Raw genomic sequence first — 16,443 nt, forward strand, 5'->3', positions numbered from 1 at the left:
CCTCCAGAATGACCATCAAGTTGAATTAAAAGTATTTAAAATCAGGTCTGGTGTTCATGGTTCATTTTGGGTCATTTTATTGAATATTTTGATTTATTGGGATTTGCTTTGATCCAATAGTCAGAAAACTCTTCATTTGTGGTCTAACTGTTAAAAATGAAATTAATTCCTTACAAAAAGGGGTCCATCTGTTGCCTGCAAGATCATTTATGAAAAACTAATTATTCAACAAAATAAAATTGAGGCCCGCACACATAAAAACTCAAAGTGAGGCGCAGAAACGGAATATTTCCTTTCATGATTTGGATACAGCCGGCTCTGCGCTCCCTGATCATTTGGCGAGGTGTGCGTGCTCATAACTCTGCGGCGGACAGAAGCGTGAATGTGTGGCAGCCGAGAGCAGACACGTCCTCCGTCCGCCGAGGGGCCCGCTAATGAATTCATCCAGAACAGCCCCCTGAGACGGGCTTTGGATTGGCGAGCATGTGGAGTCAACACAGAGCGTGCATATACACGGCTCACAATCAGCCCCGACAAATCCCCCCGGGCTCCTCTGAAGAGGGCCCACAGCTGATTATTTCATTTCAAGATAAAGATCAATATTTTACAAACAATAAAATGATTTAGTCTTTAATCACACTGCAAACAATGAGAGGAGATACCAGAGACGGCTTGTTTGGCTGAGACACTCGACAGTAAGGACTTCTTGACTCTGCACAATAAAAACCTGTCGCTCTGTAAAAAGACTCTTTTCTCTGGACTGAGTGGATGTTATGATCTTAAAGGATCTTTTAAGAAACTGAATTTAAAAAAAAAGAATGATTGAGCCTTAAACTGCTTCAACAAACCTCTCTGAATACAGATTTATTTCTTATTAAACTAATTGAACATCCATCCAGGTCTTAATTTGTATGAGAGGAAAGGTCAGAAATCTTTAACCGTTTCTAAAGCAGGAACACAATAAAGAAACTTTTACTACAGCTGAGTGAGTTTGATTTTTACTGTGAACACGAACAGCTAGAATAAAGAGTTTGTCGTGGCTTTAAGTTATTTACTTTGAATTCTCAGTTGTTCAAACTGTGGCGATTCAGAGACCTAAAAACTGCATCCTTTAAATGAAAGGACTCTTCTGTGTTTGATGAAACAAACAGCATTTTGCATTTATTGAATAATGTGATGAAGTCTCTTTCCCCACGATTAAAAGAGTAAGAGCAACAGTAAACAGAGAAAAACTTTGTGGGATATTTTGACTAATTAATGCTGTCGAAAGAAAGGGTGAGTGTGTCGACGGCGATACGAGAAATTATTATTTGTTTTCTAGGGCTGCACGATCGAATATTAATCCCGATCACGATTTTGTCTTTTCATGATTTAATAAACATGACTGACTGTGATGTTGACGTTTAAAATGCTCCGAGAAAACTCTGCTGCATAACAAATCAAGCGCTCCCAACACTAACAGCCCCTCCCCCAGGGGGCGATGGAGAGGTTTGGGCTTCACTTTTGGGGGAGCTGGCATGTCATGTCATGAGCGCCTACCTCGCAGCATCAGTTTAGAGTCAAGTCAAGTCAAATGTATTTATATAGCACATTTAAAACAACGTAAGCTGACCAAAATGCTTTACAGAACACTGGCAGATAAAACAGTGCAAGAGTGAACAACAGAGACGGTCGGAGAAACTAAAGTCAAACGTCTGGAACAGAAGACGAAGAGCTGCTCCCCTGAAACGGTTATTTTTTCTTGCTTAACATCACTTGCCCTAAACCCGAAACACCTCCAAAGAGTGCATGAAGCCTGTATCTGCGCCGCAGAACATTGAACAATCTTACTAAGTAGTTTACAGAGTGTAGGTAAATGAAGCCACAGTGTTAAAGTGTTACCTGGTAGTAGTACCGCAGCACCCAGCAGAGACCCTCCACGTACGACTGAACCACCTTCCGCCTGAAATCGTCGTCCGACACGTCCACGTCAAACTTGGTTTTGTAGTATCTCTGCTTCCAGCCCTCCTCCCACAACCTGCAGGACACAAGGACAAGTCTTTACTTCACTTATTGAAACTGTTTAGAGCATGCAACTTGGCAACTTTATTAGATAAGACAGCTGAAGAGAGAGAAACTTCAGGGAGAACAGAGGGCAGAGGGCGGGAGTCGAACCTGTGGTTGCTGCGTATATGGGGCGCCTGCTTTACCTACTAAGCTAAACCAGCGCCCTGAGAGGATGCAACTTACTTTCTGGGGAAAAGGTTTAAACCGTAGCAGTCAGTATGATAAAGAAAGACATGAGACAGGGCAGCAGAAGCTAGGTCTGCAGGGGAAACAGGGTGGTTGGTTTAAGTCTAGCGCTGACAAGAGTAGAGGTACCAGTTCATCTGCTGAACACCGCTGAACAAGAGAAGAAAGCATTAGCGCCAGGTGTCTGTAAAGCGTGCGTGGCGCTGTGAGATTTGTAACAGGAGAAAAATGCTGTGTGGAACTGGTCGAAAAATACACGAAAATGAGGTCAAGTGCAAACTTTGAAAGGTAAAACCAGCATATCGTAAATATTCTGTATGTTTTTATTACGTTTTTTTTTTTGGTTAGCTTTTCTTTTTTTCTCTCTTGACTTCATCATCTCTGTCCTCCTCTGACTGTCCCTTTTTATTTACATTGTTATTACAGCCTTTTTCCCTTTCTGTAAAAACAACTTTATAATTGTTTTTGGTTAATGGTCAGAGAATGTATGCACCAATTAATAGTTTCACAGGGAACCCCTCTTTTCAAGCTCCTCGAGGGTTTTCTGGGTTTCCCCTGCACGTCTCCTTTTCTTAAAATGTATGTTTTCTTTTTTTAATATGTGCTAAATAAACAAATCAAATAGTTCCAAGTGAATTACACCCCTAAAACATTCCGTTTATTCCACCTCGTTGTCACCGTGTATTTATACGTAGTTTTATTCTGTAGTCGCTTATTTTAATGTCGTCATGGTGTCGGCGAACCTTCCAGAAAAAAATAACTTTAATCAGGTTTATGTTGAAATTCTAAATAAATTGTTTTATTGTTTCTACCTACACTGTGCAAAAATACACTGTGGTTCACATACTGTACAAAAATCTGTTCATTATGTATCAATAATGATTTGGGAGTCCGGATGCTGCATCTTAAACATGATTTTGTCTCATCACTATTTTATGGTGACCTTGAGATGTAAACGTATTCAGCTGCTGAACATGAGAGCGACTGTGACGGGACTGTTGTATGAGACAACCAACTGTTTGTAATGTAAATGCACCTGAAGGAAACATTAGCTTATTAAAATCACTGCTTTGGAGGATGCTGCTCGTGTTAATCTATAGACTGAAGGAAAACTGCATTAACTTCCTGTCTGCTGCTGGAACAGTTTAATGGCTTTGACTTCTTGGTAGATTTGGGGCGGCGATGCCGTTCTGCACACATAATCAAGTCCGTCCAGCATCTGTGTGGTGGATCCTCGGAGCGGCCCGCGGGGAGCGCCGACTCCTGAGAGGAAAGCCTCCATGAATACCAATTTAGCCCGATGGATTTAGCAGCTTCGACAAGTGCGTCACAGAGGAATTTACTCGAATATTCCTGCTTTCCATATTAATCACGTGCAGAGGGAGGTGGGAGCTACTCAGCAGAGGGGTTAGAGTGTGTGTGTGTGTGTGTGTGTGTGTGTGTGTGTGTGAGAGGTAGCAGGGAGTTAAACAGCTTGTGCTTCAGCTCTGTGGCATTAATGAGTTCTGGTTGTGTTTGTTAAAACCTTGTTCACTCAAACTGGTCTGTGAAGGTTTATTTTAAAGGCATTTTATTAGCAGCACGCAGAATAACTGGCCGACAGAGGTCTGAACGCATTCCCCTTTAACAGCCTCGATTTTTTGCTGGTAATCATTTTTCAGAAATAATCCAAGAATACGTTTTACAAAGCAATAGAACAACTTTAGACAAACTCTATGATCAAGTTTTCGACACATACCAGCTCTTATGAATTTTAACAAAATATCTCATGAAACAACAAGGCTTCATTTTATCTGTAGATGCTTCAAAAAACTAAACGTTAGGACTGCGCAATTAATCGAATATTAACTCTGATCACGATCTATAGTTCCTCACGGTTAAATAAACATGATTGAAGGTGATATTGACTCTGCTGCAGATCAAATCAAGCGCTCCCTAAACTAACAGCCCCTCCTCCAGGGGGCGATGGAGAGGTTTGGGCTTCACTTTTGGAGGAGCTGGCAGGTCATGTGACGAGCGCCTACCTCACAGCGGCAGTTTAGAGTGGAAGAGTAAACAACAGAGACGGTCAGAGAAACTAAAGTCAAACGTCTGGAACAGAAGACGAAGAGCTGCTTCCCTGAAACAGCTCGTCAGCGGTCGGAGGTGTTTCAAGTTAAGGGCAAGTGAAACAATAATCATTAAAGGGGTCATGAAACCTGCGTCTGCGCCGCAAAGCGACACGACTAACTAACTAAAAACAGCACAAAGTGCAGCATGATGAGTGTGTGAAGGCCGAGAGGAAGAACGAGCTGCTCCCCGTCCTCCAACGTCAAGTCAGACATCCAGAACAGAGACGCTGTACACACTGAAATTACCCATAATGCACCACATTCAGGCTGATTTTAAGTCTTAGTTTGATACTAAATTTGTACATGAGCCTGAACGCAGCACAAAGCGGACTGAAAGTGTGTCTTTGTTTATTTAAGTGTGTAAAAATGAAAAATGTCTTTAAAATAAATTATTGTGCAGCCCTACTAAAAGTCATCACATAGCGACAGCAGGGTAGCAAAGCTGGCAGCCAATCAGCAGCCTTATTAGATCAATTAATCTTCTTGCTTTGATTTGTTTGGTTTTCGCTAAGAGATGTTTCAGATTGATCGTCATGTTGCTAATTTATCTGCAAAATTCGTACTAAGGGAGCAGGCGGTGATGAAAAGCACTGTTGGGAAGACGTCCTCTTCAGTCTTAAAGTTTTGTGTATAATGTATAATGAAATTACCCATTTAGGCCAGTACACTTAAGACTAACTGTAGCCTTAACAGTGATTTGTTCAAGCTCCATTCATAATGAAAAACGGGGACTCGACACCCTCTCCTGACCCCGCCCCCCACAGTGACCCCGCCCACCCAGCGCGTGCAGGCTTACCTGACGTTGTCTTCAGGCTCCGGCTCGCTGTCGCTGTCCTCGGCTTTCCTCTTCACTCCCCTGCCGTCTGTGCTGTCGCTGGGACCTGCAGACGACTGGGCAGGGTGACAAAAACCAAAGACAAAGATAAAATAAAATATGCAGAACAAGAAAATTCAAGAAATTTGCTGACAGTTTGGATTATTTTTTAAATCTTGCCTGTTCAAAGTGCTTTTTGGCATCTGTGCACCAATTTTGTTCTGCTCTTTTTAATATATAAACATATTTATAGATAATCAAGATCAAAGTTCAAATACTTTAGTATGCTCTGTTTATCATAAGAGCTTGTATTGTATTCGACTGTCTGTTGCAGCATGACTGTTTTCTGTGCCTGAATAAAAATCAGCACCATACCGTAACCTTCCTCCTTCTCTGAACGCTTCGTGCTTTCCTCATTCATGTGCTAATGTATGGCCGGCTATTGTTGCTCGATAAATTTAAAGCTGAACACGGGCAGGAAATCTAACAGTCGTGTGAAATAGAAACACGACCATGAACTGAACCACGAGACAGCGTCCACATTCAGTCCGACTGCTGTACAATACAACTTCAAAAACACACGACGACAGCAGCAGGAGATTTTAAACAGGCCAGATACGTTTCAAGGATTTTGTACATTTTGTACAGTTCAAAGACTTTCTGAAAACCACTGAGGGAAACTCAAGATAAAAGAAATACACTTTTTAGGCAGGTGGAGAAATCAATTTCCAGCAGAAATACGGAGTTTGAGGCGCTGGTTTAGCTCAGTGGGAAGAGCAGGCGTCTAGTACAATCCTATCTAATAAAGCAAAATAAGTTCTACATGCACATGCATCAGCCGTAAGAGTCTACACTAACGTCGTTCCAATATAGACAAATAAAACCCTCCTGTAAAGGGCGAAGTGCATGATAACGGCTGACTTGCAGTTAGAAAGTCAAAAAAGGGCCAAAATTACAGACAATAAAAGACATAATGTTCAAAGAACATTGGCTACCTAAGGGGACTAGAGCCAGAGGATTATTCTAATATGTGAATTAAGTTCTTTAAAAGATGGTCTGCCTTTGACAGGAGGATAATATTCAAAGATAAAGTAAAGCTTAGATTTAAACGGACAACTATGGGCCATTCTCCCAGTTAGTATTCAACCTGTTAGCGCCGCTTCCCTCTTTTAAATCCAGTATTAAGACACGTTTAAGTATTAAGGCTTTCCTTTCCTCCTGACATCTTGTCTCAAGTGTTCTTATAATACAGCTCTATTTAAGCAACCACCTGTTTTAGTCTTTGTTAATAGTTTAGGTTTGATTATCTATTTTTATATTCATCAATAAAATCTTTTTGTATTTTCATGCTGTCTATGGAAAGCACTTTGGCTCTACCTGACTCAATTATTATGACTGTATTTTTCTACATTTTCTTATACATCTTAAAAACATTTCATCTTAAATTTAATCTTAAACTAGTCTAAGACTGAACTTGTCTATGCCTAACAAAAGCTGTTGTCTTTAATAAATATATTATCACTGTGTGAACAAAAAGTTAAACACCAGACCAGGAACTTACATTGCCTCCGTTCTTCATCGTGGCCTTCAGGGACTGAGCGGCGTCCTGGAGAGAGAAAAAACAGCACTTCATCATGACTGCACTACACATGTTAAGAGGATCAATTGATAAACACAAATATGACTGTGTTTGGACAGAATCTTCAAAACTACATATACATGTCTGTTTTTATGGTTCATCATTAACATATGAGGATATTAATGTTTCTCTCTAGGGATGCACGATGTTGCATTTTTTGCCGACATTTTCCAACCCTTTTTGCTGATTTCGATACAGATATATTAGGCACATGTTTTTTTCCACCTAACTGCAGAGAACACAAAGTCTCCCTGTAGTGGAATTGATATCATGCCTGCTCTTACTGTAGTGGCCAAAAGCTGCCATACCGCAGAAATCTTGCACCCTTCCTCACGCTTGCAGAAGAGGCGTTGTACAAAAGGTCACGTCTGATCACTCACATTTCTGAGCGCACCTGAATGCAGCATCAGAATCTGCAGATACCGATAACGTGCCGATAATATCGTGCATCCCTATCTTTATCTAAATATTGACTCTATAAGAGATCAACCTATCTCAGGATATGAAAGATCAGTAGAACGTAAAATCACAAAAGTAAATATTAATTTAAACAATATTCAAATTGTTACTCTGCGTCAAGCTCTTATGTTTGTGTTTCTTTAACAACGGAATTACATTTTTATGATTTTTTGGAGTACAACCCAAACTTTTAAGACCTGGAACTTATCAGAATAATTTGTTCACGTTGTTTGTCGAGCTTCACAGTAACATAACATATTGTTTGAAACAAACTGTGGTACCCTGTTGGACTGCATCCTCATGTCGTAGGCCTGGTGTCGGGCATTCTGGACGGCGTCAGGTCGGTCTCTCCTCCCCAGAGCCTGAGGGGCAAACTGGCCCGTGGTCAGGTATGCAGGACCTCGCTGCTCTGCCTGCGATAACACAGAGAGAAGAAGTTTTATCACATCAGATTTTTTAATGTTAATGTAAGAAAGCAACATCAACATTCATCTGCTTCACTTACTTTCATCCTCTTTTTTTTCTCTTTCATTCTCCTCTTAAATCCTTCCTAAAAAGAAGAACAGAAAGAAATTCATCAAGGTTAGAATTATTAACAAGTGTCTTACTGAAAAGCAGTTTCTCTCTCAGTTTGCAAATATATAAATATAAATCAGGAACTATTCGATCGTTGTGTAAAACAGCAGAAGTCTTACGTCATCCTCTTTGCGTTTCTTGAAGATGTTGTCCTCAGCCACGCCCACCGCCTGCATGATCAACTCCACACGCTCCAGGTTGACGTAGCCGTTCTCTGTCAGGTAGCCCTGCAGACAGACACAGACGTAGTTACAGTGTCATGTCGTACCAGACAGTCAGCTTTTGAGAGGTAAAGTTATGAACACTTAACGAATACAGACTCCTGAGGATACTCACTCCGGTTTTGTGCACAACATCTTTGTAGATGTTGACCAGGCGGTCTATTGCTCCCTCCCTGTAAGACACAACACAAGTTAAAGAAAGTCTCTCAGAGTAAATTTAAATATGAATCAGGATGACACCACTCGATCTGCCCTGTCAGGCACTCGGGTCAGTAACCAACACACATTTGGATCTTTAATTTATCCTCAGACAAATAAAAACTCTGAAGAAGAAGAGTGCAGAAAGAGAAGGAAAGTCTGAGCTTCTCCTCAGTGCTGGAGGTTAAAGTGAAGTGATGGCAGGATTAGCATCACTTTGGGAGAGAGTAATCAGGCTGCGCTCTGTGTAAAAAGCTAAGACAACACCTGCACTATTTAAAGGAACAGTAATGTCCTGTCATTAACCCTGTCTTTGTTAGGCGTAAAGAAAAGGCAAAGTCTTCGCTTGTCAGTTTACTTTGGAATAATCGAGTTGGCTGGCAGAAGAGGAAAACCTCCAACTTCTTAGTGTCTTTAGTTTACATCACAAAGCTTCCAAAATAAAACCAGCTTCCAGCGTACAAATGTGTCCTGAAGCTCACCTGATTTCTAAGGACGGCAGGTGCGGCAGGAAGTCGTTTCCAACAAAGAAACACATGAAGACCCAGTCGTCCACACTCCTCTCAAAGTCAAACGGGAACGGCAGGCTGGCCATGGTCAGCTCTCTGGCGAGGTACTGACAACATGAAGAGAACAACAGTGATCATCCGGCTGGTGCTTTTATTTCTAAGGTTTGTGTGTTACCCCGTTCCTGCTCAAAACACGGCCGTGAATACAAACATGTTTTTTACTTCCTGACAGAACTTACGGGGCTGAATGTGCATCCCATTGTGCATTTGGACACTTCACACACACTCAAAATTCATGTAAATAAAAAAACTAAGAATTAAATATAACCAGGATTTTAAAAAGTACTGCACTTTGCAAAACATAAAATGCATGGTCAACATGGTCATTAAGGACAGCTGGACTATCTTCTGGTATCTACAAAGGGATGTTTCATTTTTTAAAACAGTTACCTCAGGAAAAAGGGATTTTTTCCAAGTCATTAGCCAGGACAGAATTATGGTCACCATTATAAACTAGTTTTGTATCCAACTGATTAAAGCAATATCCAGAAGTATTTACAGCGGAGAAGTAGCATGTGATCTTTGGACTAAAGAGGGATGCACAAAAAGAGAGTAAGTTACAGAAGTTTCTCCGTGTACTCGACTCTCTGCGTTACTGTTCTATAGAAAAAAGTCACATCTCCAAACTAGAGTTTGTAAAAGCTTGAGATTAATATAGTAAAACGATCTTATTAGGGAAGACTTTTGGCAGGAAGTGATCTCAAATGTTGTAAGTATCTAAATCCATTATAAAATTGTATATACATTTTTTTTCACACCTCTGAACCCGTTCAAATGGGCCTAACCAAGGATAATAAATGTTGGACATAATACAGAAGTGGGCACATTCCTCCACGCTCGATGGAACTGCCTCATGGTACCACCGTTCTGGAAGGTGATACTGAAAAGTCTTGAAGGCTGTCTTAAACAGCCTCTTCCAGAATCCCCCCCAATCATCAATCTGTTGTCCTACCAGGCAGAAGAAAAGCAGAGTCTGGACAGAGTGGCTTAAACTCATGACAGAGACAGCTGCCTTTGAAAACATGATTGCTCAGGTAAATAACGTCCAAAGCAAAACTAGGCAAATATGGAAGGCCTGTTTGGCCTATATTAGAGATGTAACACATTAAAGAGGGTATAGAGTACTTGCAAGAAGGATTTGTATGTATGTGTACATACAATAACTGTAAGTGCATGTCTGTATTGATGCATATATTGACGTATTACCTACTGGGGCGCTGATGTAGCAAACAGAAAATACATTTAAATGGAGAGAAAAAAAAACATTCTCCACTGAAAATAAGTAAACAAATTTGAGCAACATAGCAACACCACATGCAACAGACATGTCGCCTGTGTTTGTGTGAACACTGCCACAGAAAATCAGGCATGTGAAGAAATGGAGCTCCTTTTTATCCGCGTGATGGACATTCATTACACAGACAATATAACACTACCTCTGGTCAACTGATGTCACTTTCTAAATAAGAAGAACATAAACATCCTACCTCGCGCAGCACACAGAGCCTGATGAAAATGAACTCCTGCTCAGACGTCGGCATCGAGTCTGCAAACTCATCATGCTGAAAAAGAAGAAAACAGACATTAAGTCTCTTTGATGGATGCACAGAGAGTCGTTACAATTTAAAACATGAATACATCTGCAAATAGGACAACAATTCAGGGCACCACACAAACCAGAAGGTACTGCTCCGACATTTATCCCACATTTCTTTGCAGCTTGTTTATTTAGCAGAGGTAAATTAATCTGGTATTCAAGCATTGATTCTGTTATTAAAAGCACAGCGATTACATGTCACACACTCTCTGCAGATCTCACCTGTCCCTGTTTCTCTCTGGCCGTCCCCTGACAGTCTTTGAGCTCATGGCCTATCTGTCCGCAGAGCGCGCAGGGGCGGGGCTTGTTGGGTTTAAACTCCTCTCTGATGATGGTGAAGTTTGGCTCATGGGTGGCCAGGCCGAGCATGATCAGGTCAGCTGATTATCAGCCACCACAGACAGAGAAGGCGTTATTCAAGAAGGTGGTTAACAGTGAAACAAGGTACTAAAATCTAAACATTTTTAAATGTGTGTTGATTTGTACTTATTCTCGTGTGGGATTAAAGGCTTACCGTCAGCTCCACACAGGCAGTGGTGTGTGTTTGGGTCGTGGTTGGGTTGAGCTGTAAAAGGGAATCAAAAACATGAATCATTATATAACTTCCGTTGTTGTTGAAGGATGTCTCTTTAAATGTGCTTTAATGTAACCACTTGCATCAATAATTCAAGTGTATAAGTGTAAACAGCTGTACCTCTCTGTCTCCTGATGTAGTCCATAATCTTGTGTTCACCTTCTCCGGGAACGCTGGCATCAGACAGCAACACCTGGATAGACAGAAAATGTAACTTAAGGTAAATGTCTTTATTTACTGTATTTATACGACCAGCTTGTAACATATCACCTGCAGAGAGCTGAACACTTATAGAGCAGAGTTAAATCAACCAATTTGTCTATTAAACAATAAAAGTTATTAAATATAGAAATAAGACGCACTGTGATGTTCCTCCATCCTGGATCGTTGCTGAGTCTGTCTGCAACATAGTATCGAAGACATTGTGCCAGGTTGTCCATGAACTCTGTTCCCTGGAGAGGTAAGAAATCAAATGTACATTATTAAATATAGCAACAAACACAAATGTAAACAACATTATTATAAAAAGCAGCAATGAAAGATGTCCAGTTCTCACAACAATTAGCTTAGATCATGAATTTAACTTAACTGAAAGCAGAACTTACTGGAGTGATACAGTTGCTGTCAAACCTCTCTTTGATCTCGTCAGGTGGAAGATAACCACCTGTAAAGAAAATATAGAACAAAGAAGTTCAAGCTGAGAATGAACACTAAAAAAACTCCTCTTCAAATGTTTGTCAAGGAGGATTTATTTCCTCCTCCTGAGTGAGCCGTCTGATTTGTTCTGGACAGAAAATTCAAGCTATTTGTGTGTAAACACTTCAGATTCATGAGGTGATATCACAGCAAACAGGGATTTAAATGGACGTGCATTAATGATTCTTACTCAAACTGTAACTACCAAAGTGAAAAAGTAGCACAGAAGTTTTGTTTTTAGAGCGTGAAAGCACATCTGTACAATTTTGCATAAAAGCTCTCAAAGATCACAAAAATTACCACTCAGCCATTTTTCCTCATTTGACTACAACACTCAGGGAGCGCAGCTAATAAAAAAACACCACACACCTCTCCCGATGATCTCCTCTCGTATGCGATTCTTCTCCTCCACCAACTCCACTCCTTCTTTGGAGGCGCGAAACCGCCGAGAGCGCTGCTGGTTCATTTTAGCCCGAGGAGCCTGGTCACAGTTACACAGGGTGTTATTTCTACTGTACTACAGCCATGTTCCTGTTCATAACAACTCAGATAACATATTGTTTGGAATAGTGGAGATGAATGAGAAACGCTGTATGAAAAAGAATATTTAAAATATAAAGTCTTAATGTTTGATTCTGGGAGAGGCTAAAATTAGCCTTGTGTCAGTTTTCAGCAGTGGATGTGAGCTCTGACCCAGACATCAGTTTGACTGCTGGTTTCTGTCTCTGCAAGTTACTCACCACTCCATCGATGGCCATGTAGAGAACTCTCCTGGGCCGTACGATATTGAACAGACGGTCGATATACTCGAAAATGGCGACCATCATCTCATCCTCATTTTTGGGGGCAGGTCTGTGGGAAGCAGAGTTCACGACGTGAGTTGTTTCAGCTTTCTATGGTGTCATTTTTTAACCACTTATATTTGGGGATTTGTCGTAACGAAATTATTTAAAAAATAATTTTAGAGTTTCATCGATCAGCATAAACAAACATGATCTTGTTGTAAAATATGGCATAAAACATTTTTATATGGAAGTCGGTCCAACAGATTAACAATTTACCTCGCGACACTTTACAAAAAGAGCAGGTCTAGACCATACTCTTTATCATGTTTTTAGAGAGAGACCCAACATGAATCAACATTTGGAGCAGCGGCAGAAAAACTTCCTTTAACAGGGAATTTGTTCCTTCTACATCCTTAGCAACTTTAGCAAACTTTTATCGCTAGTAGAATCCAACATCCAGGTTTGATCACAGAAAAACAAAAGAAACCTTGACTCCTTTGAAACCTTGTGCTCATCAAAGTTGCCCCATTAACGCTCAGATGGATACAAATGATCAATTTATAAATGTTCAGATAACTGTAAAAAGTTATTATTAAATCAAATAAAAGTCAGAAAATAGTGAAAAGATTATCAAAATATGTCACAGTTCCCAGAGCCAAAGTGACACCATCAGCTTGCTGGCTTTGTCCTAGCAGCAGTCTAAAACCCATAGACTACACATTCATATAACTGATATAAAAGCAGCAAATCAGAGAATATTAAACAAATCTTGCAAATGAATACTCTATCTTGACCGTTAAAGATGAAAAATAATTGTAACAGGTACAGATTAAGTTGTTTAATTATGTGCCAAATAATAATGTAAAGCAGGCACTCTCTCAAGAAGTTGTGTATCTTGCTCTCCCGGAACCGTATGTCAAATTCTTTAGCATAACATACACAAAAAAAGTCACAAAAAATTAGTGATGTTACCCAAAAAATAAAAAATATATTAGTAAACTGCACATAGAGGTGTTCCTACTTGTCTTCTGGATGTGTACATGGGTGAATGATCCCATTCATGTCCAAGTACAAATTGTCGAATTCCACCTCGTTGGGGTTCGGCTTGGTTGTATCAACGGGGATACGCACTCCATTGCATTCTTTACCCTGTGAAGTTAAAACAGGAAACATGCAGATCAGATCACTTTGCATGTAGACATCCTAAGCTATCCGTAGACAATTGTTTGGCTGGTGCGCCCAAGGCCTAAAAAACTGAGACACCTAGTACGCACATGGCAATACATGGCAAAACATGGCATAAAGACACGCAGCCTCCAATGTTTTAATTTTATAATCATGTATAATAATTAATGTGGAAAACAATATATATGCCCTTTAATCTTTCCTCTGTGGGTAAGAGTCATGTCTTATTATTATCATTATAGGTTGCTCAATATTTTCAAACAACGTCGACTTTTTAACGTGGTTGTCGACCGTTAATGATTGTTTGAAGTTTAAGTAACGCAACCTTAAGTTTGTCTAATTCAGTATGTTAAAGATGGCTGTTTAAAGTTAAGGATAAACAACCGCGCCGTTTTGTTTACATTCCCACGAGGAAGTCCACAAACTTCCGTTGTTTTATGTGTTGTTAGCATCAGGCAAGGTAGCCAGCTAATGTTTGAGCAACGGAAATGTTAAAAGCTCACAAACGCACATACGACGCAGGATAAACGGGCAAGAAGACACAAAATTAACTTATACAAGATGTATTAATGTATCACACGTTAAACCTTCCCGCTAACGTAAACAGGTTCAGTTGCTAGCTTGCATGCTACTCACTTACCTTCTCCTCAACACAATGCACAATGATTGACGCATATTTTCGGCTAAGCCAACGGAAAAACGCCGGGACTCCCATCTCCGGCTAACGATTTTTTCTTATGTCAGCTTATAAAAAATGTGAACTCGTACGAAACAGTTAAAATAGCTTAATTAAAACACGCGACTTTCTGCGAAAGAGTCCAAGAATACGGCTACATGCTGTTGGCCGTGACCATTGTGTACTCTTTCCGGTTCATATCGACCTTTTCCGGAGCATTTCGTAGCGTCACATGGAACAACAGCGCACCCAAAGGCCAGATACGGTACTGCAGGCATTTTCTGACCATGCCCCTAACCCTAAAACATCTCAGATTTGGGGTAATATTTTAATATGAATGTGTACGTTTCTTTTTTATTTTGTGTTCCTATTTTTAACGCACTCATAAATCCCTTGACAATTTTGTTGTCTGTAGTTATTTATTTAGATATATTTATTTATTTAGATTTTTATTTTCAATATGAATTTTATTCATGTAAATTTAGAAATTGTCACTGCACCTTAACGTGTTTCTTCATTAAAATGTCCCAATGCAGCATTTACTTTGCGTTATTTGTTATGAAATCAGGAAGTTAAGTCATTGAAGTCAGTTGCTGTTCCTGTTTAAGATATAAATTCAGTTTTCATTTGTATTGAATTAACTTTATTGTTTTTAACTGATACATTACCCATCAGAAATGCTTTCATTTGTCTCCTCATTTCATGATGCAAGTTTGCAACTATAACCAAATGTTTGTAATATGTGCTTCTTGTAGTATCGTGTGCATATTCCCTGTAATTGCATTGCTGTTGAATCTCCATCATCCAGCCTGATGTTACATAATGTTCCTTTAATGGGGACTCTGTGAACAGATGCCCTCTCGCTTCCCAACCCTGCAGCACCACATTTAAGGTGAATTAGGTATTTTTTTCCCTCTTCATCTCTCTGGTTCATGCAGGAATGGGAGGAGGAGGAGGGGGGAGGGAAAGGGGGGAGACAGGGCCATTAGCCTCCCCTCTTCAGGCAGGGCGGGTCTGACATCAACACTGCAGTATTATTACTGCAAAGAGCTGCTGATGGAAAACACTTGGCCTGCTCCGACGGGCCATTTCCATAAACATTTACGCTGGAGTTGCAGGTAATAGGATGGAGCCGTCATTTCGGTGTTTGTGCAGGGAAACGGAGGAGATGGAGGAAGAATCGGATGCAAATCCCGGATGTGAGAGCTCCGACACAAAGCCCCCCACTCAGACGGAGGCGTTACAGCTCAGGAATGTGACATGAAAATACATTTTGACAGGTGCAGATGGTGCATTCACTCCATTCAAGTACAAATGCACACCTATTCTGAGCTTTTAGCTGCAGACACATTTCTATAAAGGCCTTATTATCAAAATGTGCCAAATATTTTTGACCAGAACAAATGAAGTGCAGATCTTTCTCTCTAAAGTGTCAGATTTTTAATGCCTTGTGTTTCTTTCTTCAAACAGAAAGAAACCAAATCAAAAAACGCACGTTCAGTCATTTTCTCTGTTTATTGTTTGAGTATGTGAGCTGATTTGTCAGTGTTCCCTGATTTGATTTCCTCCAACATGCAGAGGACTTAAAGAGGGAGAGCGCCCTCACCTGGTGGATCATCACCATGATTACCAGTGTGAAACGGCACAACTGCTTTCAACCTCTATGTCTGTTTGCATGCTTTGGTATCTGTCATTTTAAATTGCATCATACCAGCTGTAACGAGCCGCATGAACACGCAGCAAAAGTAGTTAAATCTCCGTGTTTTGCCCAAACAAAGACACATAGTGGTTGAAATGTGTCATGTTTGCTTTTTTAGGTCTGGGCACAACAATAAATCTTTTTAGTGACACCTCCCTCATCGTTTGATTTTCATATTTAGAGTGCCTGGGTTGTTTTTCTTTGTGGCTCTTTGATTATTTCATCCTGTGTTTTTATGAGCACCTGATATGTGACTTTTGTTACGGAGCAGCCCGTCGTCTCTCTCTTCCACTCTCTTCCGTCTCTCTGTGCTCTTTGGGTCCTTTATGAGACAAAACATACTTTGTTGTAAAATGAAAGCCTTCCAGATAAATCTTTTTTCCAACTTGTTTGAAATGTACGGAAGCCCTAA

General features: G+C 40.3%; 1 protein-coding gene across 1 annotated transcript in view; it reads right to left on the reverse strand.

The window, feature by feature from the left end:
- The window catches only part of xrn2 (5'-3' exoribonuclease 2), a 41,674-nt gene extending 27,177 nt beyond the window's left edge, over positions 1-14,497 (reverse strand). Inside the window, exons 1-18 of the mRNA XM_069657651.1 lie at positions 14,297-14,497; positions 13,493-13,620; positions 12,427-12,538; positions 12,056-12,167; positions 11,596-11,654; positions 11,353-11,442; positions 11,111-11,183; positions 10,931-10,981; positions 10,639-10,796; positions 10,307-10,381; positions 8,733-8,866; positions 8,168-8,225; positions 7,951-8,058; positions 7,761-7,805; positions 7,537-7,668; positions 6,719-6,763; positions 5,140-5,234; positions 1,882-2,017 (exon numbers count right to left, since the gene is read on the reverse strand). Coding sequence (XP_069513752.1) covers positions 1,882-2,017; positions 5,140-5,234; positions 6,719-6,763; positions 7,537-7,668; positions 7,761-7,805; positions 7,951-8,058; positions 8,168-8,225; positions 8,733-8,866; positions 10,307-10,381; positions 10,639-10,796; positions 10,931-10,981; positions 11,111-11,183; positions 11,353-11,442; positions 11,596-11,654; positions 12,056-12,167; positions 12,427-12,538; positions 13,493-13,620; positions 14,297-14,371 — 1,686 coding nt within the window. The 5' untranslated portion in view covers positions 14,372-14,497. The remainder of the gene's footprint in view (positions 1-1,881; positions 2,018-5,139; positions 5,235-6,718; positions 6,764-7,536; positions 7,669-7,760; positions 7,806-7,950; positions 8,059-8,167; positions 8,226-8,732; positions 8,867-10,306; positions 10,382-10,638; positions 10,797-10,930; positions 10,982-11,110; positions 11,184-11,352; positions 11,443-11,595; positions 11,655-12,055; positions 12,168-12,426; positions 12,539-13,492; positions 13,621-14,296) is intronic.
- Positions 14,498-16,443: the final 1,946 nt, after the last annotated feature.

Source organism: Semicossyphus pulcher, unplaced genomic scaffold (assembly GCF_022749685.1).
Source record: "Semicossyphus pulcher isolate SPU_LCO1_2020_fin unplaced genomic scaffold, fSemPul1.0.p SCAF_11, whole genome shotgun sequence".
NCBI lineage: Eukaryota > Metazoa > Chordata > Actinopteri > Labriformes > Labridae > Semicossyphus > Semicossyphus pulcher.